The 27,489-nt window shown below is 40.2% G+C and overlaps 1 protein-coding gene across 3 annotated transcripts in view; it reads left to right on the top strand.

The window, feature by feature from the left end:
* Positions 1–27,489, top strand: part of NSMCE2 (NSE2 (MMS21) homolog, SMC5-SMC6 complex SUMO ligase) — a 227,152-nt gene that overhangs the window by 164,157 nt on the left and 35,506 nt on the right. Inside the window, exon 5 of one of the 3 annotated variants that reach the window (XM_082601829.1) lies at positions 664–2,557. The exons of the other annotated variants lie outside the window; for them this stretch is intronic. Within the exon in view, the coding sequence (XP_082457955.1) occupies positions 664–665 (2 nt within the window). The 3' untranslated portion in view covers positions 666–2,557. Of the gene's footprint in view, positions 1–663; positions 2,558–27,489 lie in introns of those variants that run through there. 3 annotated transcript variants of the gene reach the window in all.

The raw sequence follows: 27,489 nt of genomic DNA, 5'->3' as shown, positions 1-27,489 counted from the left end.
CGCTGACTGTTGTGCCAGAAGTTACCCTTGCTGTAGTTAGATGACCATATTTCCTTCTGCCTGATATGTTAATATTGCTTTTTTTTTTAACAGCTTTATTGGATATAATTCATCTATCATACAGTTCACCCATTTAAAGTACACATGCAGTGGCTTTTAGAATATATTCACAGAATTGTGAAACCAAGCACCAAGCACAATCAATTTTAGAACATTTTCAAAAAGAAGCCCTGTATCCATTAGCATTCGCTTCCCATTTTCCTCCAACCCCCTCAGCTCTAGGCAACCACTGATGTACTTTCTGCCTTTAATAGATTTACTTCTTCTGGACATTTCATATAAATATGCATATGTGGTCTTTTGTGACTGGCTTCTTTCACTTAGCATAATGTTTTCAAGGTTCATCCATGCTGTAGCATGAATCAGAACTTCATTCTTTTTAGTGCTGAATAGCATTCCGTTGTATGGATAGAACACATTTTATTTATCCATTCATCAATTGATGGTCATTTGAGTTGTATCTATTTTTTTTTTTGGCTGTTATGAATAATGCTGCTATGAACATTCGTGTACAAGTGGACATATGTTTTCATTTTCATTTCTCATGGTATTTGGCAGTGTAAATGCTGGGTCATATGGTAACTCTATGTTTATCCTTTTTAGGAACTTCCAGACTGTTTTCCAAAGCGACTACGCCACTTTACACTCCCACCAGCAATGTGTGAGGGTTCCAATCGCTTCACGTCCTCGCCGACACTTGTTATTATCTGTCTCTTTGATTGTAGCCATCCTAGTGGTTGCGAATTGGTATCTCATTGTTTTGATGTGTGTTTCCCTGACGGATTAATGTTGTAATATTTATTTTACCAACCTAAGACAAAAGCTTCAATCTTATGCTTTCTTATGCACATAATGGAAACTGCCTTACATTACTGGCTTGACCTTCTAAAACAAAACCATTGTTCTATGCAAGACAAATGTCATTTATGGGGTTTGAGTTATACCTGAAAGGATACAAAGTGAAATGACGTGGAATTCAGATTATGAACTCATATGGGAAATTTGTTTTGCAGGATGAATTCATTCACAGTGTTTTGAGACCTTTATCTAAGCTACTCAAGTACTCTTATGTGACATTTGCTGGATAATCTAGACAATAATTTAACTTTGGTTAAATCCACAGTGTGATGTCATCCAGTAAACGCTTGAAAGTGGAGATGCATGTCTCCTCTGGTTTTATCAGTCTAGATTAGCAGTGTGGTTCACAGCACAGTGAACTTTTCTTCTCTGTGAGCCATCAGTCTGTCTCTCATTGTGGGCCAATAATCTGTCACCTGAAACTACTTAAAATAGGTTGGACTTTCTTGAATGTCATGTTGCTGTGATGACATTGGGGTTTGGCTGCAGAAGAGGGGAAGCACTGTTTTATGACTTTTGGTTGCTTCCATATCCCTTGTTTCCAGTAAAAGCACTGTGATTTTTAGCCTTTGCTTATATGCCTAGACTTTACTCTGTACCAGTTGTACCTTTCATCTCTTTACCTATTGAGGCTCCTACTGTGGTTATCTTTGTCTTTCTGTCAAAGAAAAAAAAAATGAGGGGCTTAGAAGGTATCAGGGTTTCACCATCTTGATTTCGCCAGTTAGCAGATACATAAAAAGAACATCCCCAAAGGCCATTTGGTGAGAAAAGAAAAAAAATAAAAAGTTGATCAGAATGAGAGGATGCTTTCTTCAGAGCAGGTCTCAGGATCCCTCAGAAAGCATCCCCCAAAAAAGAGATCCTAACGGTAGCCTGATCATCCTCCCTGACCCATAGAGAGAATGACCACATAGATCCAGATTCTCCCCGTTAGGCTCTACATGCCTGTTTCCAGTTAGCACGTCTTGGAGAAGGTCTGGGAGGAACAAAGGAGGGAAAGAGAGAAAAAGAACTAAGAGTGGATAACTAATCCCTTCATAATATATCATCATATGTACTGCCTTATTTGTTCCTTAACTTTTAATACGCTTTTTTTTTTTTTTTTTTTTTTTTTTTTTTTTTGCGGTACGTGGACCTCTCACTGTTGTGGCCTCTCCCGTTGCGGAGCACAGGCTCCGGACGCACAGGCTCAGCGGCCATGGCTCACGGGCTCAGCTGCTCCGCGGCATGTGGGATCTTCCTAGACCGGGGCACGAACCCGTGTCCCCTGCATCGGCAGGCGGACTCTCACCCACTGCGCCACCAGGGAAGCCCTAATATGCATTTTTGTAGCTTGGTTTGGGGTGGAGGAGGGGAAATTGAAAGTATCAGCCAGGCTTATGGGCAGAGCTTGAATTTTGTCTCCCCCCAAAGCAAAGGGAAGTAATAACTTTATACATTTAGAGAGCTGGGTATGTTTGTTTGTTGAAGCTTTAGTAAATTCCGTTTTGAGCATTCTATTAATTAAAATATTATTTTGACTAAAACTTAAGCATATGATGACCCAATGATAATTGTTGCCTCTAATGAAGATCTTAAACTACCCCATGTGCCTTTAGAACTATCGAAGAAGAACTAAAGAGTGTTTATTAAAGTAAGAATTATAGTTTAGAGTCTATTTTTGCAAATGATTAGCCCTTGAGTAATAAAAAATAATACTGGCTAGCACTTACTGAACATTGATTTATGTGCTAGTGTATACTAATAGCTTTACATAGATTATCTCATTTAATTCCTTCCATAGCCCTCTGAAATAGGTACTGTTATTATATCCCCATTTTACAAACTGAGGTTTAATGAAATTTAGTGCCTGCCTTATCCAGAGCTCGCACCCTGAGCTCTCCAACAAACAACTTCCCCTGTGTACATGCCATATTAATGAGTACTATAGCCCCCCCCCCACCTTTCCTCAACCAAATCACATACTAGAAATAGCGGGAGGTGGGTAGAGGGGTGGGCAGTGGAGAAATGTGAGAGAGAATATGAATGAATGAATGAATGAATGGGATAGCAGACCTCAAATAGGGAAGAAAATTGATGAGTTTTGCTGTAGTAGAGTTTGTTTTTTTGTTTTTATTTTTGTCATGGTAGTTTTTATTAAAGCTTTTAAGATTCCTTTTCCTTCTTGTACATTCTTGCACACAAACGTGAAGCAATAACTGCTTAGGAGAGGCAAACTCAAGGCTGGTTATTCCTATAGGAAAAGGCAAGGTTTATCTTTCATGGAACAAAAATGGATCAGAGATTTTGCTTGCTCTTTTCTCTTAAGAAATTAGAATAAAAAAGAATATTATACTGGTTTTCCTTCAGAAAGCCACACACCTCTGATTACCTATTTTGCATAGAAAATATAGGGTATATATAAAAATTCAGGAAGTATTTTCTTTGTCATTGCAAGCATAAAGTTATTTATAGTCACTTATTTAATTAAATTACTATGCTCACTTCGCTGGGCCATTTTACTGTGATATCCTAAAATCAATGAATTAACTAACATCTCTCTCACATTCACTCTCTCTCACACACACACACGCACACACACACACACACTCGCTTCCTACACACCCTTTTTTTTTTTTTTTTTTCCGGTACGCAGGCCTCTCACTGCTGTGGCCTCTCCCATTGCGGAGCACAGGCTCCGGACGCACAGGCTCAGCGGCCATGGCTCACGGGCCCAGCTGCTCCTCGGCATGTGGGATCTTCCCGGACCGGGGCACGAACCCGTGTCCCTGTGTTGGCAGGCGGACTCTCAACCACTGCACCACCAGGGAAGCCCTACACACCCATTTTTAACAGCCTCTATTTCATACCATTCATGCTTTTTACTCAAGATGTGTCTGAGTGTAAAGTAGCTGAGGTAAGATTCCTATAAAAATGGCTTGCCAAAAGGCAGCTCTTTAAGCCAATAATCTTCTCCAGTGTAAAAGAGACTCCCTAGAGTTTATCTTACCAGCCCTTCCCCTCTCCTGCGAAGGTAGCCCTTTTTTAATCTGCTCTATAAAATCTCCACTAAGTAGTCATCTTTGATTGAGGTACCTCCTGGGACAGGAAGTTCCTTCCATTTTCAGGAAGTTCTAAGTGGTGAAAATGATTTCCTTTGTTGAGCCAAATGTTGTGTTCTCTGATACCTGCTTTTCTCACCACTAACCTTTCTGGAATGAGACAAGGTGCAAACTAGGGTGGAATATCTTAATTAACAAACATTTATTTATTATTTACAATAGGCAATTATGAAATGCTTCAGAATAGTAATATGTGTGCTTTGTAATGTTAACCGTTGATGTGGGAGAAAAAGCACGGGCTTTGAAGTCAGATAAGAGCAAAAATGATGCTGCCCGTATGCACTGTTGTAAGTGCTTTCTATAAGTTAACTCAATTAATCCTGACCACAGCCCTCTGAAATATGTACTACTGATGTCCCCATTTCTACAGATGAGAAGATTGAGACACAGAGTTAAGAAACTTGCTCAAAGTCACCGGGCCAGTAAGTGTCAGAGCCGGCATTTGAAATCAGGCATTCTGGCTGCAGAAACCCCACTCTCAGCCCCTAGGCTCTGCTGACTCAGCCAGAGCATCTAGTCCTGCGGCTCTACCTTATAAGCCAGGAGATGCAGGGAGTTTCCTTAAACCGCCTTCACTTTAGTTTCCTCATCTCTAAAAATGGGCGAGATTATTATAAGAATTAAATGGAATGCCATTGAACATGACCAGTGGTTCTTAACATCTGTGGGTTGGGTTTTGCTTTTTTTTTTTTTTTTAAATACTTCGTGATATGTGGTTTGCTGTCACCGGTTTGAGACTCATGTCAACATTGCTTCAGAATAAGCAGGGTGGGGTGTTTTTTTTTTTTTAATTAATCTTCTTGATAACTACAGAATTCATTACAGAATTAGTCAGCATGGGTCGGATTAAGTTTGGGGTGATATTAAAGAATCTGACTTCATAATCCCAAGGGGGTTGTTTCTCGGATACTTAAAATGCACTTCCTTGCTCCATTTAGCGCTGAAATATTTATCTGCGTGGATCCTCAAAGCAGCACATTTCATGAATAGCTGATGCTAGCTAGTAACAAGGAGAGTGTCATTATTTTTCCCTCTATTTCATATTAGCTCCTTCACTCTGACCCAGTGAACTATTCTGAAAGCAAACCTTTAAAAATATGAATAGCATCACCTGCAAACATTTTGAATTTTAAATCTGTACACACGGTGAGACTCAGGAGGTTATAAATATTTTGGTTGATGGGGGTTGTCATCATAAGTATTGGCTGAATCACGAGGAGATAATGTATCCTTGTGCTGCCTTTTTTGAAAGAGAAAGGAAGACCCCTAGAGAAAATGTCACCTAGAGAAAATGTCACAACTCCTTTTATGCATTTATTTAAGGAGAATTAGGGGCTAATTAATTTCATCGAGAACAGCTGGAGAACTTTTGAGTGTATGGCAAGAGAATGCCATGTGGTTTGAAGACTGTTCCTCTGACCCCATAGTCATGCCTTTCTTGAACTGTAACTGGGTCACTTCAGGGGCTTTGTCATTCAGATCTCACTCCAAGCCAGATGGAAGATAACAAGGCAGATTCGGAGATGTCAGAGGTCGTGGTATCTCAGTGGAGTGACACTGTTCTGTTCAAGAGTCATCTGTTGAATTTAGTCATTAGGCACTGTGGAGACAAGCATGCAGTGGACACTGTCCCCACGCTCAAGTGTCCAGTCTGCGGGGAAGGCGGGAACAGGTGGTTTCAGTACAGTTAAGCACACCTTAGGGTGGAAGGAGATGCTGGGTGCCTTGAGAGAGGGTCACCTAATCTAGCCTGGGGGAGGGGTCATGGGCGTGAGGATGGGGCTCATCCAGGAAGGCTTCCTGGGGCATGGAATGCTGAGATGAGTCGTAAGGGTGGATTAGCACGTGCCAGGTGACAAATAATCACCTGACTCACTGACTTCAAATCCTATCTATATTTGACTGTTACAGAAAAAATTCATTTCTGTGTCTCAATGATTAGCTGATTATGTGAAGTATAAGTTATAAGAAAAAAACAAACAACAAAACCAGTTGGGCCTTTTGGTCCCTGAAATAAACAGTCTGCCTTACCCATTTGGCCTGACCTCCTCCGTCGTAACTGGAGCAAGATTGGCTGGGGAGTGTGCTGGAGAACTCCAGCGGCACAGTCTGGTGGAAAGGGGGCCCTGGGGAGATCGCCCGCCTGTATGGCTGGCAGCCCAAGGGAATTGTAGAATCAGCCAGAGTCGGACAGTAGGCATCATTCAAAGTAGTCATCAGCCCTGAAGGTTGGTCCCTTGGCCAAAAGTAATAGTAGGCAGTGGCTCCTGACAGGCAGCCTACATCCCTTATTAGCTGGGTGACCTTCAGCAAATTCCTTTGCCTCTCGGTGCTTTGTTTTCGCTCAAGTAAGGACTAGTAATGGGGGTGAGGATTAAAGGAACTAATTCATAGAAAGCACTTGGAACAGTTTCTTGTTCACTGTTAGCAGACAGAGTCCAGTTCTCTCTGAAGGGGACCTAAACATATCGATACCTGTGCAGTTCAGTGAGGTATTTAGTGCTGAGCTTGAATTCTCTACGGGGTATTGGTTGACCATCCAAGGCAATTTATTCATTCATCATTCACTCAACACATATCTACTGGATGTTTCCTAGGTGCCAGGCACTGCTCTGAGCACCTGGAGAAAAATGAGAGGAATCAGTCCATGCAAAGGAAGAGTCCTAGAATGTTCCAGGAATGGCCAAGCGGGCCATGTGGAATGAACAAGGAGAAGCAATACAGGAAATGAGATCAGAGTGGCAACGAGGGGCAGATCTCACAGAGCCTCGTAGACCATTGTGAAGACTTTGACTTTGACTTTGAGGTCAATATGGAGTGAGAACTAGAAGGAATTATAACAACTACTACTGTTTATGGAGCTTGTAGAAGTGCTTCACCTGTGTTATCTGATTCGCTCAGAGAGAGGGAACAGATCAGAATGATGATGTAAGGCAAACGACACTGACACTGTCCCCAGGGAGGAAACTGAGATAAGTGGCGTTAGGGAGGCTGCCTGGAGCAGTATTGGAACCCAAATCCGTGTGACTTCATGATGCTCTACTGTAATTGAACGAGCGTATGGATGTGTTTGCCACCAGATTGGTTGTAGCAAGACTGATTTCAGCATCTACTTGACCACTCCACAAGACGAGTGCCCAGGAACTGGGTAGAAACTCGGTGTCCGTGCTTTCAAAGGACTCCAGAAATCAGGGACAGAGAATCGGAGTGCACAGCATTCACCACACAGAAGTGCTTTTCCGGGACACCAAGCAGCAGGACACAGTGTCGAAGCTCCAGCCTCACACTTCCCAGCGTCTTCGGTTTTTCCAATGGATGCTGTAAATGTGGTCACTCCACATTTAAAGACCCTGGTGTGAGTGAATGCTTTTTAAGGGCAGGGCAGGGTAGAATCAAAACCCAAAATACCAAAGGTTCAACTTCCTGTTCCTAACCACATTAGACCAGAAAATGAAGCAGCTTTCAGAGCAGGTGTCCCCACCCATGAACCTGCAGTTCAGCTTTGACTCACAGGAGCCTGTGGGAACTCAGACTCCTTACTCTGAAAGAAGTTGTTCTCAACTGAATGGACACCCCCAAAGTCAGGTTGAGTGTTCAAGTCCAAACTGCAGTGCAGAACGTAAAGGACAGACACAAGTCTTGTTGGGAATGAGATCATTTCTTTTGCAATTTGTGAGACCAAATAATGACCTACACAATCAGCTTCTTAATTCATATTCAGCTATTTTGAAATCGGTGATGATTCTTGAAGGAGCTGAACTGTAAGATAAAGAAGAGGCGATTAGGGCTTCCCTGGTGGCGCAGTGGTTGGGAGTCCGCCTGCTAATGCAGGGGACACGGGTTCATGCCCCGGTCCGGGAGGATCCCACATGCCGTGGAGCGGCTGGGCCCGTGAGCCATGGCCGCTGAGCCTACGCGTCCGGAGCCTGTGTTCCGCAATGGGAGAGGCCACAACAGTGAGAGGCCTGCGTACTGCAAAAAAAAAAGAGGCGATTAATTTTTTCCAAGTGTGTAAATTAGCCACCTAATATGTGCAAATTAAGTGGTCTCTGCCCCACTCCAGCTGTTTGGGAGGCACAGATAGTGTTCAGTTATGGTGCACTCTATCTGGGTGTTCTGTTAGCCATATATTTCAATTGCTGTACATAGATTCAGCTGTTCACACTCAGCAAAAATGGAGAGAGACAAGGGCTACAGTGAAATAGTACAGGTGATGCTCATCAACTACTTAATCTTATATCAGCCAAAGAAACTGCGCTCTTTCCAACACGGAAAGAGATATTGTTCCGCTTTTCTAAGAGATGGCCAAGTTGGCTTTGAGTCCTATGAAATTTTTATTTTATATTTGACTTTAGAGTTCATTCTCTAGATAAGTTGTGAATTCATTGTACTGACAGATATACAAGCTAGAAGCAAACCTGATTGTGAATTCCAGTCTGACAAGATTCAGACACAGGCAAATTGTTTGACTTCCATTAGTGGCTAGTGAATGGCCTCATTTTCCAAATTTATTTTTTTCATTAAATAATGGCATTGTTGTGATGAGTAAGTGAAAAATATATATAAAGATCCCGACAAGTCATTTTGTGTAAGTGATAGTTCCACCCCGTTCGTAAGAAGTGTAGATGGATGTGGATTGTACCTCTGGGAGCCAGTGAAGGTTTTTAGGCTGGGAAGTGACGTGATTCATGTAGGTTTTAAGGAAGATGACTTTGGTGTCACTGTGATGTGTGAGCTAAATGTAGAGAGACCTAAAGCAAGGAAATGAATGCGCGAATAAATGGTGACAAAGACAAGGGCCTGGGTGAAGGCTGTGTCAGCGGAGATGCAGGATGAACCCAGATGGATTGAGAGAACTTGGGGTCTATTTGAATCAAGAGGGAGCAGAAGGGTCATCAGAAGTAAAGGATGACTTTGAAGTTTTCTTGCTTATGGAGATACTGAATTAACTAGTGTAGAGAATAATAAAAGGCACTATTTTATTGCAGACTGAAGCTATATACTTGGCACTGAGCTAAGGAATGTTTTTTTAACATCTTTATTGGAGTTTAATTGCTTTACAATGGTGTGTTAGTTTCTGCTTTATAACAAAGTGAATCAGTTATACATATACATATGTTCCCATATCTCTTCCCTCTTGCGTCTCCCTCCCTCCCACCCTCCCTATCCCACCCCTCTAGGCGGTCACAAAGCACCGAGCTGATCTCCCTGTGCTATGTGGCTGCTTCCCACTAGCTATCTATTTTACATTTGGTAGTGTATATATGTCCATGCCACTCTCTCACTTTGTCACAATTACCCTTCCCCCTCCCCGTGTCCTCAAGTCCATGCTCTGGTAGGTCTGTGTCTTTATTCCCATCTTACCCCTAGGTTCTTCATGACATTTTTTTTTCTTAGATTTGAGCTAAGGAATTTAATACATCATTTGATTTAGTCATCATGCCAACTTTATGGAGTCGGTAATATCGGGCGATGTGACTGTTGTAAAAATTTAGACTCAGAGAAGCCCGATGCTGTACAACCAGTCAATGTCTCCCTAGGATTGGAACATGGATTTTTCTGACACCAAAGCCTCGCTTGAAACTGCAGCAAGAAATAGGCCTTTACTCCAGAGAAGGGGAAATGGAGTAGGGTTGGGAGGGTGAAGATAAAACTTAGTTCTGGAAACGTTAACCTTGAGTCACTTATGTCAGGCAGAGATATCTTGAGGGCAGTTGGAAAATCAGGCCTGTAGCTCAGGGGAGGGGGTGGGGGGAGATAAAGAAATTTGTGCGTTGTTGGCATATGGTTGGCATGGGGGAGTGAATGAGGTCACCCAGCAAAGGATGTATAGTTAAAGAGAAACAGACCCTAAGGAAATGAAGGTAAGACGTTGAATGCTCACCTAGCTTAGGAGTTCAGAACCACTCACATACCTTTATGCAGTGGAATTTTTTCTGGCCAAAGTATAGCACTGTGCTCTGGTGTATAAATTTGTCTGCCTTTTATTTTTCATTAGTTAGGTGTTGAGTGTCACTACGTGTCAGTCATTCTTAGAGGTTGGTCCCTGCCTTCACAGAGCTTATAGTCTAGTAGAGAGCCATAAATGAAAAAGCAATTAAAGAGTAACAAGTCATTATCAATTACAGTATAGGTTTCTGTGTTGTTATAGAATGCTCTTTTAGAGTCCTGTGAAAGATTGGCTCCAAAGCTAGACTTGGGGGTCAATAGCCAGGGAATTAGGATCACAGGTCGTGATATGGAATAAGTTTATAATTAAGAACAATTGCTGGACCTAAAAATAACTAAAGATTATATCCCTGCAGAAGTGCTTGAGAATGATTACAAGAAAATTTGAGATAATACGTACTGAAATTAATTTGCTTACAGGTTATAGAGGAAGCTGGGTTTTTTAGGTGTGTAAGGCAAACATGAAATCTACAAAAGATGACTTCTGCAAGTCTTTGAGGCAGGCTGAGGCACCATCTCTAAGTCAGTCTCCCACAGACAGTTTTTTCTCAAGGGTTGCAGGTTTTTTTCTGTTGAGCACCAGATGAAGTCGTCAGCTTGCCATGAGGAGCCGTGTTATACTAGAAAACACTTATCTTTTAATCACAGACTTGCACTCCACACAAGAAGACCTGCACAGCAAGGGAGGCACACGGGGAGCTATAGCACCACCGAGAGAGAGCTGGCTGCTGCCGTCCACCCCATGCCCCTTCTGGGACCCCGCTGTCCAATCTAAATCCTGTCTCTGTCTCTTTCTCCTCCCCACAATGCTTGAATCTCTGCATAGAAAATGCTATGATGCACTCCACTGTAACAAATATTGAGAGTCAAATGGGCACCCTGAAATTTCTTAGATTTTTTTTTCCTGGATGTATAATTGCTCTGACACCTGCATAAAATGTGGAAATAGAAAATTTCTTTTCCATCAGAACAGGAAATTACCAAGCCTTCATATTGTACGCTAAGTAGCTCAGTCTCAAATTACAGCCTTTACCTTGATATTCATTCCTCCTTTTGAGAGGTTATCTAGCATAATGGTTAAGAGCACAGCCCTGGAGCCAGACTGTCTAGGTTTGAATTCCTAGTCCACCAGTCACTGACTTTGTGACCTTGGGCAAGCTACTTAACCTCTCTGTGCTTCAGTTTCCACATGTGTAAAATGAGGGTAATAATAGTACCTACGTGCTTAGGGTTATGTGAGGAATATAAGTTAATATATATAAAGCACTTAGAACTGTACCTGGCATATACATAGTAAGCATGTGTACCTGGCATATGTACTGAGCAATCCATAACGGTTTGGCGTTGCTGTTATTACTGGATTATGCTGGTGGATAAAACAGCATTTTAAGATGGTAGCCAGGCCAGTGAAGATAGATTTCCCCAACCGATTGCAAATCAGTCACAGCGCAGCTCTCCTTTCACTTAGTGTGGAGGGAAGAGTCCAGCATTTATCTCCTCTTATTCTCTTTTAACACTGAGGATCAGTGGTCCACGGTAGAACTAACTGAGAGGGTAGTCAATTTCAAGCCCCATAGCCAGAGAGAAGGAACTCTCTCTCCTTTAAAATAGAAACCTCCTTCCTTCCAAACACATGTGCAATGGCTATGTTTAGAAATCTTCCAGGAGCAGGATGGGAAGATAGCTGAAGGCATGGTATATGGCGTGGTGCCTCGTGTATGATAAGGAAGATGGGCAGCCAGCCAACCAGCCATCGTGCTGTCTCTGTTCCGTTGTGTGTTGTCAGATCAGAAGGGGGATATGACTCTTTTCTCTCTAGCTGAACTTTTCTGTCAGTCCTACTGAGCTGCCAACTGAAAGCCCCTGGTTGACACAGTTCTTGGGCTCCTTTGTCTCAGAGCAGCCAGCAGAGAACAAATCCTAGATTTTTAAACAGGTGGTATGAGCTCCAGCTTGGAGTCAGCTTCACACCTCATATTGTGATGCCACAGAACATCTCCCTGCTAAACTCCTTCCCTAGCTTGCCCTAAGATCCTCTGATACTGACCTCCTTACAACAGGAAGCTGCAAAGCTGTACACTTGATATAGTTAGTAGAATGAAATCATCGACTTCTTGGACTTATTTCTAAAACCCCACACAGTGGAGTTGTAAAGGGCCTTTTGACCAAGCAACAGTGTAGTTTACTCCCTGGAGGATGTGTCAGATCTTGTTTCCTTTTAATTGCTTAAGGGTTAAAAACCATTACTGTGGTCACAGAGGTCAGACAGCAGAGTCTGTGAGCTGGATCCAGCCCACAGATGTGTTTGCTTTGGCCCACATAGTTGTATATACATATATCAGTTAGTTGCAACATACAAAAATTGGGAGATTTCACATAACAATCCACATTTCCAACTTTTTATTTTAAATGTGCCAGATCTGACAACGTTGGGTCTTCCCTCCTTCCCGTGGGGAACAGTTCGCCTGAGTGGGAGAGCTGCCTCTCGTCGGCCCCTCCACTTTGCATGGTCCCCACCTGGCCCACATCCTTTACTCTTGCTCATTTCCTAGCCCCAGAGACGTTGAAGTTTATAAATCTCTTAGAGCCTGGTGCCATTTTCTTCACAATATAATCCCAAATGAAAAGTGAAAAAGCTTCTCATTACATTCCATGACCCAAATGTAACAAGATGCTAAATACTGAGTCTCGGGCCTTTGCTCTGTGATTTAAGATGAAGAATCACAAGTAAAACATTCATTGTGTCATTTATTTAAAAATCACACAGTTGAAAATTATCCTTGCCTGATGTTTTTCCTGAGTCAGAGAACAGTCTTTTTGTCCTCTAACCTTTTTCATGGTAGTATTTTATGCTGTTCTGGTTACTACCAGTAATACGGGCTAAATAACAACCCGAAGTTGAACCCTCTGGCCTTGTCCTTAGTCATCTCCTTTTGGCTGCTGAGAGATTTGAGGTTATAGGCTGGCTCTGGGGAAGAGAACGTGGAGATCTAGAGGGGAAATAAGGTACACGTTTCACTTCCACTGAGTCATGGGGCCACATAACACAAAGGTGATGTATGCCAAAGTATTTGTAAATTGCTTTTACTGGGAAGTCATTTGCCTCTCTTTCTGAGCTGCATGGCTAGCCCTTCCCGCATGGTTCTGCAGGCCCCCCATTCAGGCGAGCATACCTCAGTTGCTGAAATCTGCCCCAGCTCGAATTCTTCTTCCTCTGTACCACTTCTTTATTCTGAAGATGAAACGAACGAAGAGTACATTTCTTGTACCACCTGCCAGCCACCTGAGGGCAATTAGAGCATGCTAACATGAGGCCCGCGCACAGCAGTCCATGAAAGAATTGTGTCATGGAAGTACAAAGCATAGTTGTTACTGTGCAGAAGTTTAATCAGTTTGCAAAAATGCATTGAACACTGGGCGCTTTGGATAAAAAAGTCATATGTGAATATTAGTCATTCATTCCATTGTCATCACTGTTTCAGTTTACCATAAAGATGTTTTATTAGTTCGTTTAAATTCCCATGACTCCAATTTCACATGAGGTCGTGGACTCCTCAACTGAAAAGTTTTTAGTAGCTTTGGTAGGTCTGAAATTTCGGAGTATTGAGCAAGGTCTACACTGAGCTAGAACATGATCTAATAAGATTGGACTGTCAAAACAAGAAGCACCAGTCTGTAATTACAAGGTTTTTTAGAAGAAAATGTTAACGCTCTGCTGTGAGAACCTCAGAAAGATAATAAAACAGGTTGGAAGCCAGTTTCTTTTTCATTGCTACTCTGATAGGTGGGACTTCGCCCTATTTAAGCAGCAGCAACGGCAGTGGAATGAAGTGTGATTAAACAGAAACAATAGATAGTATCTTTCTATTGGGAAACTCTAATTGTGTAATCAGTAGGATGAAGCATCAGAAAATACTTGAAACATTTTGTTAGAGCCCCAAAGGATACTCAGAGAGGCTAGCTCCAAAATGCCCAAATAGAGAAGATACATCACTGCTGGTTAATAACTCAGATTGGAGTCAGAAGTGAGTTCCATTCCCAGGCCTCCACTGTGAGATTTGAGGCAAGTTATTTAACCTTTCTGCTCCTCAATTTTTTTTTAATCCCTAAAATGGGAATTGGAACATTATAGAATTGTCATGAGGATTAAAAAGAGATAATGTGTGGAGACTTCTTGGGGCAGTACCTAGTAAATGATGAGTGCCCAGTAAGTGACAACGGTTGCTATTTGGTTACATGGAAATTCGCCATCACTTTTTATTTTGGATATTCAATATGGTTTTCAAAATAGAGGCCGACACCATAGTTTATTTCTAAGTTTTCCATAATTATGTTTAAATCCCCAGTCGCTCTCAGCCCCTTTCCTTAGTTTTGTGTATACTTACCGGTATCTCGTTCATTCTCCAGTCATTTTTCACTCTCGGCCAATACCATTCTAATGAGTAAATGCTTAAGACCCAATCTGAATGGAGGTTTAGGCTGACTCTGGGACTGAGTCACTGATCTATTTCAGCCTTCAGGAGCTTTTCTTCTTTTGTTTCCTGTTCATTTACTGAAGATTATAATTTTTGCGTCATTCCTTCTGCTGAATTACAGTGTAGCAAATGACAGAATGTTTATGAAATGCCTTGTGTTTGTAATCACTTACAATAAAGCCTTAATAGAGAGTATAGTTTATTGATGAATTTATATAGACTACAGGGGGGAAAACCCGTTGCTCATGGTGTTCTCACCTCTAATATGTTACATAATTACTACAACTGAAAATAATTGATTTTACCAGATTCACTGGGGGTCAGAGTTACATCCTGGTAGTTATTACCTTCAGACTATCTTCTTTTTGTAACTTGGGGGAGGATTTTGTTCTGGGGACCCTACTGCGGCAGCATTTGCCCTTGCAGAGAACTTTGATCTGAACACCCACAGCTAGAGGCAGAGGGGATCATTCCTTTCCTCTACCAACTAATAGAAACCTTGACGAAAAAGGCGCTCCTCAATTCTGGATGAAATTAGGCATCAAATAAGAATTCCCTTTAGCTCAGTTCTTTGCTTCATTTAAAACCCAGAGTCTTTGTAGAAGTCTAGGGGGAAAAAAAGTACACAAATTGTTATTTCATTTTTCCCATAAAATCTCCAAAGAAGGGAATCTTATTTTCACCTTAGACTCTCAGAAACATGGACAATAGAACCAGTTCATTGCTCCAACATAGTTTATGATGTCACCAGAAATTCTTGATAAAACTGTCAGCATGAGTATGCCATTCAATTCATAAACCATGCTTTATTCGTGCTTTGTTGTGTAATATGTCAGCATTTCCCCTTTCTTTCCTGTAAATTGTAACTTTCCTGGTGATTGGCATTTAAAACCTTTTCCTGATTAAGGAATTGTCTGCTGAAATCATCAGGGATTTCCCCTTAGCTGTTTTGAAAGAAGTCTGAAGAATTTAATGTGTTGCTTGGAAATTAAGAAATTTGGAATGGTTTGTGTGAATCTCAGTGGTGAAATAGAATCAAGAGAGGATTGTTTTTCTTGAAAATAAGAGTTACAGAAGGAATTAGAAAAACTTTAGAAATAATCAAGTCTTTAAAACAGTTAATAAACTGTAATATCTCTGTTCTGTGCTTTTCAAAAGATGTACTTATTACACTTTAGGAGCTATACTGAAATAGAAACATTAAAATAAAATTTCAGATGCTTGGAAAGTGGTTTCTTAATTTAATTTCTTGGTTTACTTGGAGTTAACAGAAATCTTTTTTGTTTTTAGACATTGTTAGAAAACTTTCTGAAGTGTCAATCCATGTTGCATCCATAGTGCCACCAGAACAAGGATGGTGACTGGGGTAGTTAGTATTAAATATACTAGACAGGACACAAGGAAACAGATCTATTTCAGGCACAAGGGTTATGTAATGAGCTTTCTGCCCAGTGACAGGATGGGGCGGGTTGAGTAGGAGACAGCTGGTTGGTGTGATAAAGAGCGGGGGGCCTGTTTGAGAAGAGTGGTTAGGGAAGGCCTCTCAGAAGAAGTGACTCGAGCTGAAACAGAAGGAATCGTCAGGGATAGAGCACAGGGAAGAACACAGCAGGTACAAAGGAAAAGGAAACAGCATGTACAAAGGCCCTGGGGCTGGAATGAATTGTTCCAGAAACAATGAGGAGGCAGATGTAGCTGGAGCATAAGGCAGGAGGGGTGAGGTAGGACCTGAAAGGTAGGAAGGGGCAGCTCTGATAAAAGTCCATCACTGGGAGAAGAGAATTAGCAGTTGTGTTCATTTTATGAAAGCTTCTTGCTAGTGTGTTTCAGAATTATCCCAACTCTAAATATGGCATGTGAAAAACACTTTGAAGAAATAGTAAAAAGCCTGTATGCCAACCCTGAGCCAGCTACAACTTCCAGATTCGTGTTTGATGACAGATAGGCTATACTCTTAGCTGTAAAGAGCAGGACCTTGTGACTTGCCAGCTACACCTCTCTTGTTGTCGTCAACTTCCACGTAAACTAAGGACACTGAAGCAAATCCTCAAAATCAGTTTGGCTTTGTGACTGCTCTTCTGCATTCACCCTAAACCCCAGCATTTGTGCTGCATGTGCCCCCTGTAGTTAGGAATAGTTTCCTAACGCCCCCTGTTCCTTCACAGACAAAATGGGGCACAGCTAAGAAAGGGGAAACCCCACAACTTTACTTTCCTTCTCTCAACAGGTTAGAGATATTGGTTTTGCAGGACAAAATGAAAAATCCAAGAGACCCAAAATGATAGACCCAAGATTCAATTTACCAGCAATTACCAATACCAAATAGTGGCAGAAAGCGACTGATGCTTTCTTTCTCTCATCTTCCAACAAATACCTCCTGGGGAGCCCTGTGTGAGCAACTTACTATACCGCATTTCTAGTTATTTAGAATAGTGGAAAGTGAAAAAGATTGGCATGTGGTATTCAAAAGCATGGGGTATTCAAAGACTGGTACTTGAACAGGGTAGCAAACATACAGAGATTTGAGTTGGATGGATGTAGGAGATGATTTGTTCAAAATACTTCAGCAACTAGAAGCAAAGCTTTTAATGCCTGAGTGGATATTCGGAGCAGCAGGCCAACTCTCCTGTGCCATTAAAAGCTCATACAGATTCCATAAATCAGTAACGTGCCTTTCTAAGCTTGCAGTTTCCTTTCAAGGCGACTTGCATTTTTAGACACTCAATCCCTCCCTGAAAATAACCCAGCCCAGGTAGTGGATGTCTGCCAGTTGTCTTTCTTACGCCTTTGGAAGTGGGGCTGTGATCCTGGCAGTTGCTTTCTTTTCAGTAGCAAGTGCTGTATAGGGACCTGTGGGCTTTCTTTTAAGCTACTGAGTTCCTTCATCGTGCACCATGCCTGAGCACTGTGCTAGCTATTGGTGATACCATGATTAAATAAGATGCTAGATGGGGTCTAGGTGGAGAAATGGGCAGAGTGTGAGAAGTACTGTAGGAGCAGAGGTGTAAGCAAAGTGGTATGTAAGGGCAGGGTGAGAGCAGCTGACTCCAGAAGGGAGGTGAGAATCAAGGAGGGCCTCAAAGGAGCAAGTAGACTCACATGTGTGGGTTTAAAGGAAGAAGATATAATTAGACACAGGAAATCACATGAGCCAAGACAGACACAGAAGAATGACCATGCATAGCATGTTCCTTCATCATTGACTTTTCTCATGTGACTACACCTTTTCCCTTTTTCCCTTTAGAGTGTGCGTTGGGAGCAGATAGAAGGAGAGTTACAGGGATAGAGGGACTGGGACAAACAGAGTGGAGGAGTGTAGGGGTCGGGAGGCTCCACATACAAGGAATATATGAGGTTTAGAGTCAGAAAGACCTGGATGGCCCATAGGTGGTTCCCTTACCTCAGAACTCCAGTTGCCACATCAACAGTGTGGGAAAGCTTCTATCTGGCTTCCTCTGAGGATGAAATGAGGTGCATAGTCTATAGCATAATCTGTAGAATAATCAAGGGCTGGACTTGGAGTCAGAAAGACCTGTGCTCAAATCACGCTGCCTTCTTGTGTTACCTAAGTAATTGTGCATGTCCCTGACCCTCAGTTTTCTCACCTGTACAATGGGAATAATAGTATCCTCCTCATGGACTTAAGAGGATTCAATTAGCTAATTCATGGAAAGTGCTTATTAGGACAGTGCTGGCTGCACGATAAGCATTAAATGTTAGCTGTCCTCCTCCTTCACCACCACATGTCATAGACCCTCACAAAGGTTAGCTCATTTCCCCTATGGAAGTATAATGGTCTGCAGTTTTCAGTCCCTTGGTAATTTACTCACTCTAACTATGCTGAGAGAGAACTTGGCCTGTTTAGCAATTATATTTCCTCGGAAGGGGTCTTCCTTTCAGGCCTCACTGCATTCATGTTCCTTTGTTAGACAGTAGCCTCATTTTTGCCAGATGCCTTATGGTGACAAGTGTCATCCCCAGACAATAAATAACGTACTTTCTTCTCAGATTCTACTCTCCTGGTTTGGCAGTTTCTACACAGTTTTACTACCTTTAACAGCACATGCTTAAGCTGAGTACAACTCAACTATATATATCTAAGCTCAATATTGTGGTAAACATATGGCCCAAGGCCCTGCTTTCAAGTGGCTGACTGCCTGGTTGGGAAAATAGAACTTACAGAAAACAATTAGGCAATTTTATGAAGAAAGTATGACAAGGTACAAAGTCTATTCTAAATATGTTTATGACACTGGCAGTAAGTACATTGGTCATGGGGGGCAGGGTGGGGACAGCGGGGGAGAAGTTGCTGGAGTTTTTAGGGGAGGCACCAGGCTTTAGGAACTATCTTATAACCAACCAACATGTCTGAAAATAACCATCAGTTTTGGTTTCATATCATCCCTCTAGCTTCCCAGCAAACCCTAAAGATGAGTCCATCCTGGGAAAAATAAGACTATGATTTAAAGCCAGTGATTCCCCAAAAGATCCCTTTTTTATACCTCTACTCTCCTCCATGCTTTGAAATTCTTGTTTACCAAACTGTATTTATAAGTAATAATCTGTATTTTCTGTGTTTTATTAATCAAAGACAGTTGCCCAACAGAGATCTTAATCAGCATAAGAAACAGGAACTCAGTATAGCAAACTGTTATCTAATTTCAGTTTACTGAAAAAAAAAAAAAAAGAAACTAAACTGGCTCACTTATTAATTATGAGTTTAGGATATAAACTCCTGTTACTGTCATGTACATGTGTATATCCAGGAGCTATGAAAATTCCAGAAACCATACAGGAAAAGATTGATAACTTGGACTACATAAAAAAAAAATTTGAAAATTACTCATGGCAAAAAACAACAACAACAACCTGAGGAAAGTCAAAGAGAAACCATCAACTGACTGAAGGGGAAAATTGTAATTCATATGGTAGAAGGTTAATTTCCTGCACAAGTTCTTACAAATCAATAGGAAAATGAAAAATCAATTTTCTAAAAATTCAAAGGACATAAATAGTTCCAGAAAAAGCAGTACTGGTCACCAGTAAGCATATAATAAGATGTTTAACCTTGCAAAAGAAATGAAAATAAAATCACTTTTTTGCCTATCAAAGTGGTAAAGATGTACACATTTGATAATACTCAGTGTCGTAGAGTATATGGGAAAGTAGGCATTCTCAAAAACTGTCAGTAGGAGTATTGATTGTAAAACCTTTTTGGAGGGCAGCTTGGCAAAATCATTTGCACTTAAAATGCACCTACCATTTAACCTAACAAAGACACCTTAGATAATTTATTCAACAAATAAATCCACTCACAGAACCAAAGGTGTGTATGCAATGATGTATATTGCCACATCTATTATATCAGCCAAAAACTAGAAGTAAGACTTCAGCTTCTGATCAAGATGAGGCAACACAGACCACATTTACCTCCACCTGAAACTTTAAAAAAGAAAAGAAAAAAAAGGACAAAGTATATGAAACAATAGCTCCTAAGACATTGTACATCACACATCAGAAAGCAATGATCTTTGAAGACAGGAAAAGAAAATGAACCCCTGATTGCTCCAGCTTACTGCTTGGAGAGAATCTCCAGGCCATAGTACAAGAAGCAGAACATAGGCAGATCCCTGTTGTCTCCCTTATTGAAGGAGATGTAGCTAAAAGTCCAAGGAAGCCAAGATAGTTAGTCTAGAGTAGAGAGCTGTGCAAAGACAGAAACTTGGAGAGCTGAGGAGGTCTCCCTTGAGTATTGAGTACAGAGGAGTGCACGCATATGAGGAAATGACCCAAGGCCAGAGAAAGAGCAATCTAAAGAATCAGAACAGTGCCTGGAACTCACAGAGGGATGGGAATAATGTCTGTTCTCAACAGCCAGAAAGGACAAAATTTCATATTTCAGGGGTATTGTTAAAGTCTTGCCTCAATAGTGGAGCAAAAATTAACCATAGATTAATCACAGCTCTGGCCGCCCTGAACAAATCTCAAAAGCAAGATCCCAGAGGACAAAACTGTTTCCAGTTAATTTAACTGCATCCCAGAACAAAACTCAAGAATGTTTATAAGAAGACAAAAATAAATGTCACCCCACAATGCTTGGCATCCAGTCAAAAATTAGCAGGCAAGCATAGTAGCAAAAAAAGACAACCCATAATGAGGGGGAAAAAAATCAATCCATTGAAACTGATCCAGAAATAGCATAGATATAAAAATAGGTAGGCAAGGGTATTAAAATAATTGTTATGACTGCATTCCATATGTTCAGAAGGCTAGAGGAAAGATTGCCCATATTAAGTAAGGAGATATATCTTTTTACATCTTTTTAAAGACACAGATTAAACTTCTAGAGATGAAACCTACAATGGCTAAGATTTTTTTAAGGAAGGAGGGAGGGAGGAACGAAGGAAAGAAAAGGAAAGAAAAGAGCATTGTATGGGATTCACAACACAGACATTGCAGAAGAAAAGACTAATGAACTGGATGACATAGCAATGAAAACTATCCAAAATCAAACATGCACACACACACACACACACAAAGACTTTAAAAAAGTGAAAAGGGCACCAGTGAACTATGGGAAAATTTCAAGGAGTCATATATATGTGTCATTGAGGTTCCCAAATGAGACAAGAGATAGGAAGACTAAAAAAATATTTAAAGAAATAATGACTGAAATTTTTCCAAAGTTGTTGAACGCTATAAACTCATAGATCCAAATTCAACAAACCCCAAGCACAAGAACACATGGAAGAAACTACACCAAGGCATATTGTAATCAAATTGCTTAAAACAAGTGATAAAGAGAAAAATCTTAAAAGCAACAAGAGCGGGAAAGGGTGCATTACATACAAATCAACAAATATAAAGATGACAGCACATTTCTCATTTTAAAAAAAAAACACAAGCTAAACAGTGGAGCAAAATAGTTAAAGTACTGCAAGGAAAAAGACTGTCAATCTAAAATTTTTAAAAATATCTTAAAATATCTTTAAAAAATGATGAGATAAAGACTTTTTCGACACAAAATGTGAAAGAATCCATCAGCAGGACCTGCATTACAAGAAATGTGAAAGGAAATCCTTCAAGGGAAGAGAAAATGATACCAAATGTAAAGCTGGTTCTACACACAAAAAAATAAAGAGCACCATAAATGATAGCTATATAGGTATATATCAACATTTTTTCCTTATTATTTTAACCTCTTTAATCATTAACTTTTTTAATAAATTTTTTTATTTTTATCTTTGGCTGCGTTGGGTCTTCATTGCTGCGTGCAGCCTTTCTCTAGTTGCGGCATGTGGGGTCTACTCTTCGTTGCGGTGCGCGGGCCTCTCATTGCGGTGGCTTCTCTTGTTGTGGCGCCCAGGCTGTAGTTGTGCAGGCTTCAGTAGTTGTGGCACGCAGCCTCAGTTGTTGTGGCACTCGGGCTTAGTTGAGTTGTACTCAGCTTAATCCATGGCATGTGGGATCTTCCTGGACCAGGGCTCGAACCCATGTCCCCTGCATTGGCAAGCGGATTCTTAACCACTGTGCCACCAGGGAAGTCCCTAATCATTAACTTTTTAAAGCAGAAATAACAGCAATGTTCATATGAGATGTAGAAATAGAATATAGAATATATGACAATAGCACAAAGGCCAGGAGGGGAGAAATGGAAGTATACTGTTCTAATTCTCTTATAATATAGATGGAGTAGTATAGTAGTATCATTTGAAGGTAGACTGTGATAAGTTAAAGATATGTACTATAATCTAAAGCAACCACTAAAATACCACAACAAAGGATTATAGCTAATAAGCCTACAAAGAAGATAAGGTGGAATCATAAGGAATACTCAATTAATCCAAAAGTTACTAGCACCCCCCAAAAAAAAAGAAAAAGAGGAAAGAAGTAATAAAGAACGGATGGGACAAATAGAAAACAAATAGCAAGATGGTGGGATTGAACTCAATCATATCAATACTCATTAAATAAATAAGTGGTCTAAGCATAGCAGTCAATAGACAGGGATTATCAGACTAGATATAGAAGTAGACTCCAACTATATGCTATCTGTAAGAGACTTACTTTAAAAAAAAACAAAAAGAAAATCACTTTAAGTATAAAGATACAAATAGACTAAAAGTAAAAGAATGGAAGCACATGCTGACACTAATCAAGAGAAAACTGATGGGACTATATTAATTAGAGAAAGTAGATTTCGCAGCAAAGAATATTACCAGGGATAAAGAGAGTCATTTTATAATGTGAAAGAGGTCAGTTCATCAAGAGGGCATACATTGATGCATCTAATAAAAAAGCTTCAAAATTACTGAAACAAAAACTGATAGAACTGCAGGGAAAAATAGGTGAATTTTCAATTATAGTCAGAGATTTCACAACAACTGATAGGCAAGTACTCCAAAAATCGGTAAGGATATAGAAAACTATCACCAAACTTCACCAAATTGACATTTATAGAACTTTGCACCTAACAACAGCAGAATATACATTCTTTTCAAGTGCATATGCGGTATTTACTAAAAGAGACCATGTCTCAATAAAATTAAAGGATTCAAGTTACAAAAGTATGTTCTCTGACCACCATGGAATAAGCTAGAAATCAGTAACAGAAAGATGTCTGGAAAGTTTCTAAATATTTGGAAACTAAATACTTATAAATAACCTGTAGTCAAAGAGATCAAAGGGAAATTTAAAAGTATTTTGAGCTAAATGAAATGAAAACATAACATATCAAAATATATGGAGTGCAGCTAAAGCAACAGAGAGAAATTTGTAGCGTTAAACACCTGCTCATATTAGAAAAGAAGGAAGTTCTCAAATCAGTCACCTCAGTTTCCATGTTAAAAACTGGAAAAGAAGAACAAATGAGGTCTTCCCTGGTGGCGCAGTGGTTGAGAGTCCGCCTGCCGATGCAGGGGATGCGGGTTCGTGCCCCGGTCCGGGAAGATCCCACATGCCGCGGAGCGGCTAGGCCCGTGAGCCATGGCCGCTGAGCCTGCGTGTCCGAAGCCTGTGCTCTGCAACGGGAGAGGCCACAACAGTGAGGCCCACGTACTGCAAAAAAAAAAAAAAAAAAAAAAAAAAGTGGAAAAGAAGAACAAATGAAATCAAAGATAAGCAGATGAAAGAAAAAATAAAGATCAGAGTGGAAATTAGTCAAATAGAAATTAGATAATCAGTAGAAAAACTCAGTGAAACTAAAAGCAGTTTGTTTGAGAAGATCGACACAATTGATATACCTCTAGCCAGACCAAGGAGGAAAAAACAAAGCAAAACAGAAAGATTATATTAATTACTAGTATCTGGAATGAGAGATGTTACATCAACATAAGCATTACACGTATTAGAAGGATAAGTGAATATTATGAACAACTTTATGCCAATTAATCCAACACCATAGATGAAATGGACAAATTCCTTTAAAGCCTCAAACTACCAAAGCTCACTTATGAAGAAATACATAACTTAAATAGTGCTGCATCTATTACAGAAGTTTAATTGCAGTTTAAAAAAAATTTCCACAAAGAAAACTCCAGGCCAAGATGGCTTCATGATGAATTTTACCAAATATTTAAGGAAGAAATAATACCAATTCTACACAAACTTTTACAGAAAATCAAAAAAGAAAATACTGGTACTTCCCTGGTGGTGCAGTGGTTAAGAATCTGCCTGCCAATTCAGGGGACATGGGTTCAAGCCCTGGTCCAGGAAGATCCCACATGCCGCGGAGCAACCAAACCCGTGTGCCACAACTACTGGGCCTGCACTCTAGAGCTCTCGAGCCACAACTACTGAGCCTGTGTGCCACAACTATTGAAGCCCACGTGCCTAGAGCCCGTGCTCTGCAACAAGAGAAGCCATCGCGTGAGAAGCCCATGCACCGCAACGAAGAGTAGCCCCCGCTTACCGCAACTAGAGAAAGCCCGCGTGCAACAACAAAGACCCAACACAGCCAAAAAATTACATTAAAAAAAAAAAACTGCCCAACACATTCTTTGAGATCAGCATTACCCAGATACCAAAAACAGTTATTACAAGAAAGCTACAAATACAATATTCCTCATAAACATAGATACAAAAATTCTAAACAAATTTTTAGCATATGGAATCCAAATATATATTAAAAAGGTAATACGTCATGACCAAGTAGGATTTATTTCAGAAATTCAAATTTAGTTTAACATTTGAAAATTGACCAGTGTAATTTACCATATTAACGGATCAGTAGATGCGGAAAAAGCATTTGACAAAATCCAATATTGATTCTTGATAAAAGCTCTCAGCAAACTAAGAAAGAAGGGACCTTCTTAAACGTAAGAATGGTGTTTATGAAAAACCTGTAGCTAAAGTCATAGTTTGTGGTAAAAAAAACTGAAAACTTGTCCTCTCAGGAAACAAGCAAGGATGTCTACCCTCACCACTTCTATTCAGCATTGTACTGGGTATTCTAACAGTGCAATAAGGTGAGAAAAAGCATAAAAAGCATCTAGATTGGAAAGAAAGTAGTAAAACTCTTTATTTGAAGATGACATGATCATCTGTGCAGGCGATCCAATGGAATCTCCAAAAAAGCTACTAGAACCAATAAGTGAGTTTAACAAATGTGCAAGATACAGGATCAATAAACAGAAATTATATTTCTAAATAGCGGCAATAAACTATCAGAAATTGAAAATTATTAAATGCCATTTATAGTATCATCAAAAAATATGAAGTACCTATAAATGTATCTGACAAAAGTGTGCAAGAGCTGTCCGCTAAATACTACAAAACACTGCCGAGAGAAGCCAAAGAAGACCTAAATAAATGGAGAGACACACCATGTAAATGAGCTGGAAGACTCAATTTACTTAAGAAGTCGTTTGTCACCAAATTGATCTGTTGATTCAAGCAACCCCAATCAAAATCCCAAGTTTTTTGGCAGGGGGAGGAGGGAAAGGGCGTGGATATTGACAAGCTTGTTCCGAAATTCATTTGGAAATGCGAAGGACCTAGAGCAGCCAAGATAACTTGGAAAACGAGGAACAAATTTAGAGAAGTTATTCTATCTGACTTCAAGACTTTTAAAGCTATAGTAATCAAGAAAATGTAGTAAGATAGACACAGTTAAACAAATTAATGGAACAGAATAGGGTCCAGAAGTAGACCCATATACAGGCAACCAATTAATTCTCCACAAACATGCCAAAACAATTCAGTGAAGAAAGGATAGTCTTTTTCAACAAGTGGTCCTATAGCAATTGACTATCCATATGTTTAAAAAAATAAACTTTGAAAAGATATTGAAATGGACAGAAAGTATTGAAGTGAACAGACACTTAAAATATGCTGGTGACAAATAAGTACATGTAAAGTCTCTTTAGTCATTAGGGAAATACAGATTAAAATCATAATGAGATACCACCACACACCTATTAGGATGGCTAAAATTTAAAAACAAAACAAGACATAACTGACCAAGTGGTAGTAAGGATATGGAGTATGTCAGTCTCTTACACAGCTGATGGGACTGTAAAATGATACAACCACTTTGGAAAACAATTCAACAGTTTAGTTAATGTATACCTACCATATTATCCAACCATCCCATTCCTAGGTATTATACAAAAGCACTGGAAACATATGTCCATACAAAGACTTCTAGTACACAGATGTTCATAACAGCTTTATTTGTAGTCATTCAAAACTGGAAACAATCTAAATGTCCATCAACTGATGAATAAACATTGTATGGTATATCCATAGAATGTAAGACTGCTCAGCAAAAAAGCAGGAACAAACTTTTGATATATGCAGCAAGGAGCCAGGAAAAAAAAAAGCACATACTATATGATTCTTTATATAAAATTCTTTGCAGTGCAAATTGATCTAAAATGGCAGGAAATGGATCAGCTGTTGCCTGGGAGTGGGGAGTGGGAAGAGGTGAAAGGAAGGGATAACCCAGGGCAAAAGGAAATTTGGGGAATGGTTGATTCACTCTCTTGATTGTGGTGATGGTTTCACGGATACATACCTATGTCAAGCTTATCAAATTATACACTTTAAATATTAGTTCGTTGCATGTCAGTTATACCTCAGTAAAAGAGGGGGACAGGAAGCTACTTAAATGTTATTTATTAGGGGATTCATTAAGTGAATTCTAGATACCTATAAAATAAAATATTAAGCAGCTATTTTTAAAAATGAAGTCAACTTGTGTGTGCCAATATGAAATGATCCCCCAAATATATTATTAGATGTAAAAATCAAGGTGCAAAACAATATATATTTTTTAAGGCATTTTTTTAAAAGGTTATTTCTTTTATTTATTTATTTTTGGCTGCGTTGTGTCTTTGTTGCTGCGCGTGGGCTTTCTCTAGTTGCGGTGAGCGGGGTCTACTCTTCGTTGCGGTGCGCATGCTTCTCGTTGGGGTGGCTTCTCATGCTGCGGAGCACAGGCTCTAGGTGCGCGGGCTTCGGTAGTTGTGGCACACGGGCTCAGTAGTTGTGGCTCGCGGGCTCTAGAGCGCAGGCTCAGTAGTTGTGACGCACGGGCTTAGTTGCCCCGCGGCATGTAGGATCTTCCCGGACCAGGGCTCGAACCCGTGTCCCCTGCATTGGCAGGCGGACTCTCAACCACTGTGCCACCAGGGAAGCCCCCAACAATATATATTAACATAGGTACTCTTTTGAATGAACAGTAGACGTGTGTGTTTGTGTGTGTGTAAGGGATTTCTTGAAGTATACACAAAAACCTAACAGTAGTTATTTCTGAGGATTGGAATTGTTGTGGACAGGGAGAGAGTCTTTTATTTCTCATTTTATTCACTTCTGTTGAGTTTTTAACCATATGCATGCATAATTTTTTAAAATAAGTCAAAAAAGAAAACTCTGGTTTAAAAGAGAGAAAGAGAAAGGAAAGGGAAAAACAAAAATTGGGAATTAATTACCAACTGAAAAATACTTGTTTTTTGTTACTTTGAACCATTACAGAATGTTGCCTTTAAAGGAGACTTTAAAGATTATTCCGGGTTAAGAAATTGATTTTATGGGTTTGTCCG

The sequence above is a fragment of the Mesoplodon mirus genome, assembly GCF_964341445.2.
Source record: "Mesoplodon mirus genome assembly, chromosome: 16".
Classification (NCBI taxonomy): domain Eukaryota; kingdom Metazoa; phylum Chordata; class Mammalia; order Artiodactyla; family Ziphiidae; genus Mesoplodon; species Mesoplodon mirus.
This window is presented reverse-complemented; position numbering and strand designations above follow the sequence as displayed.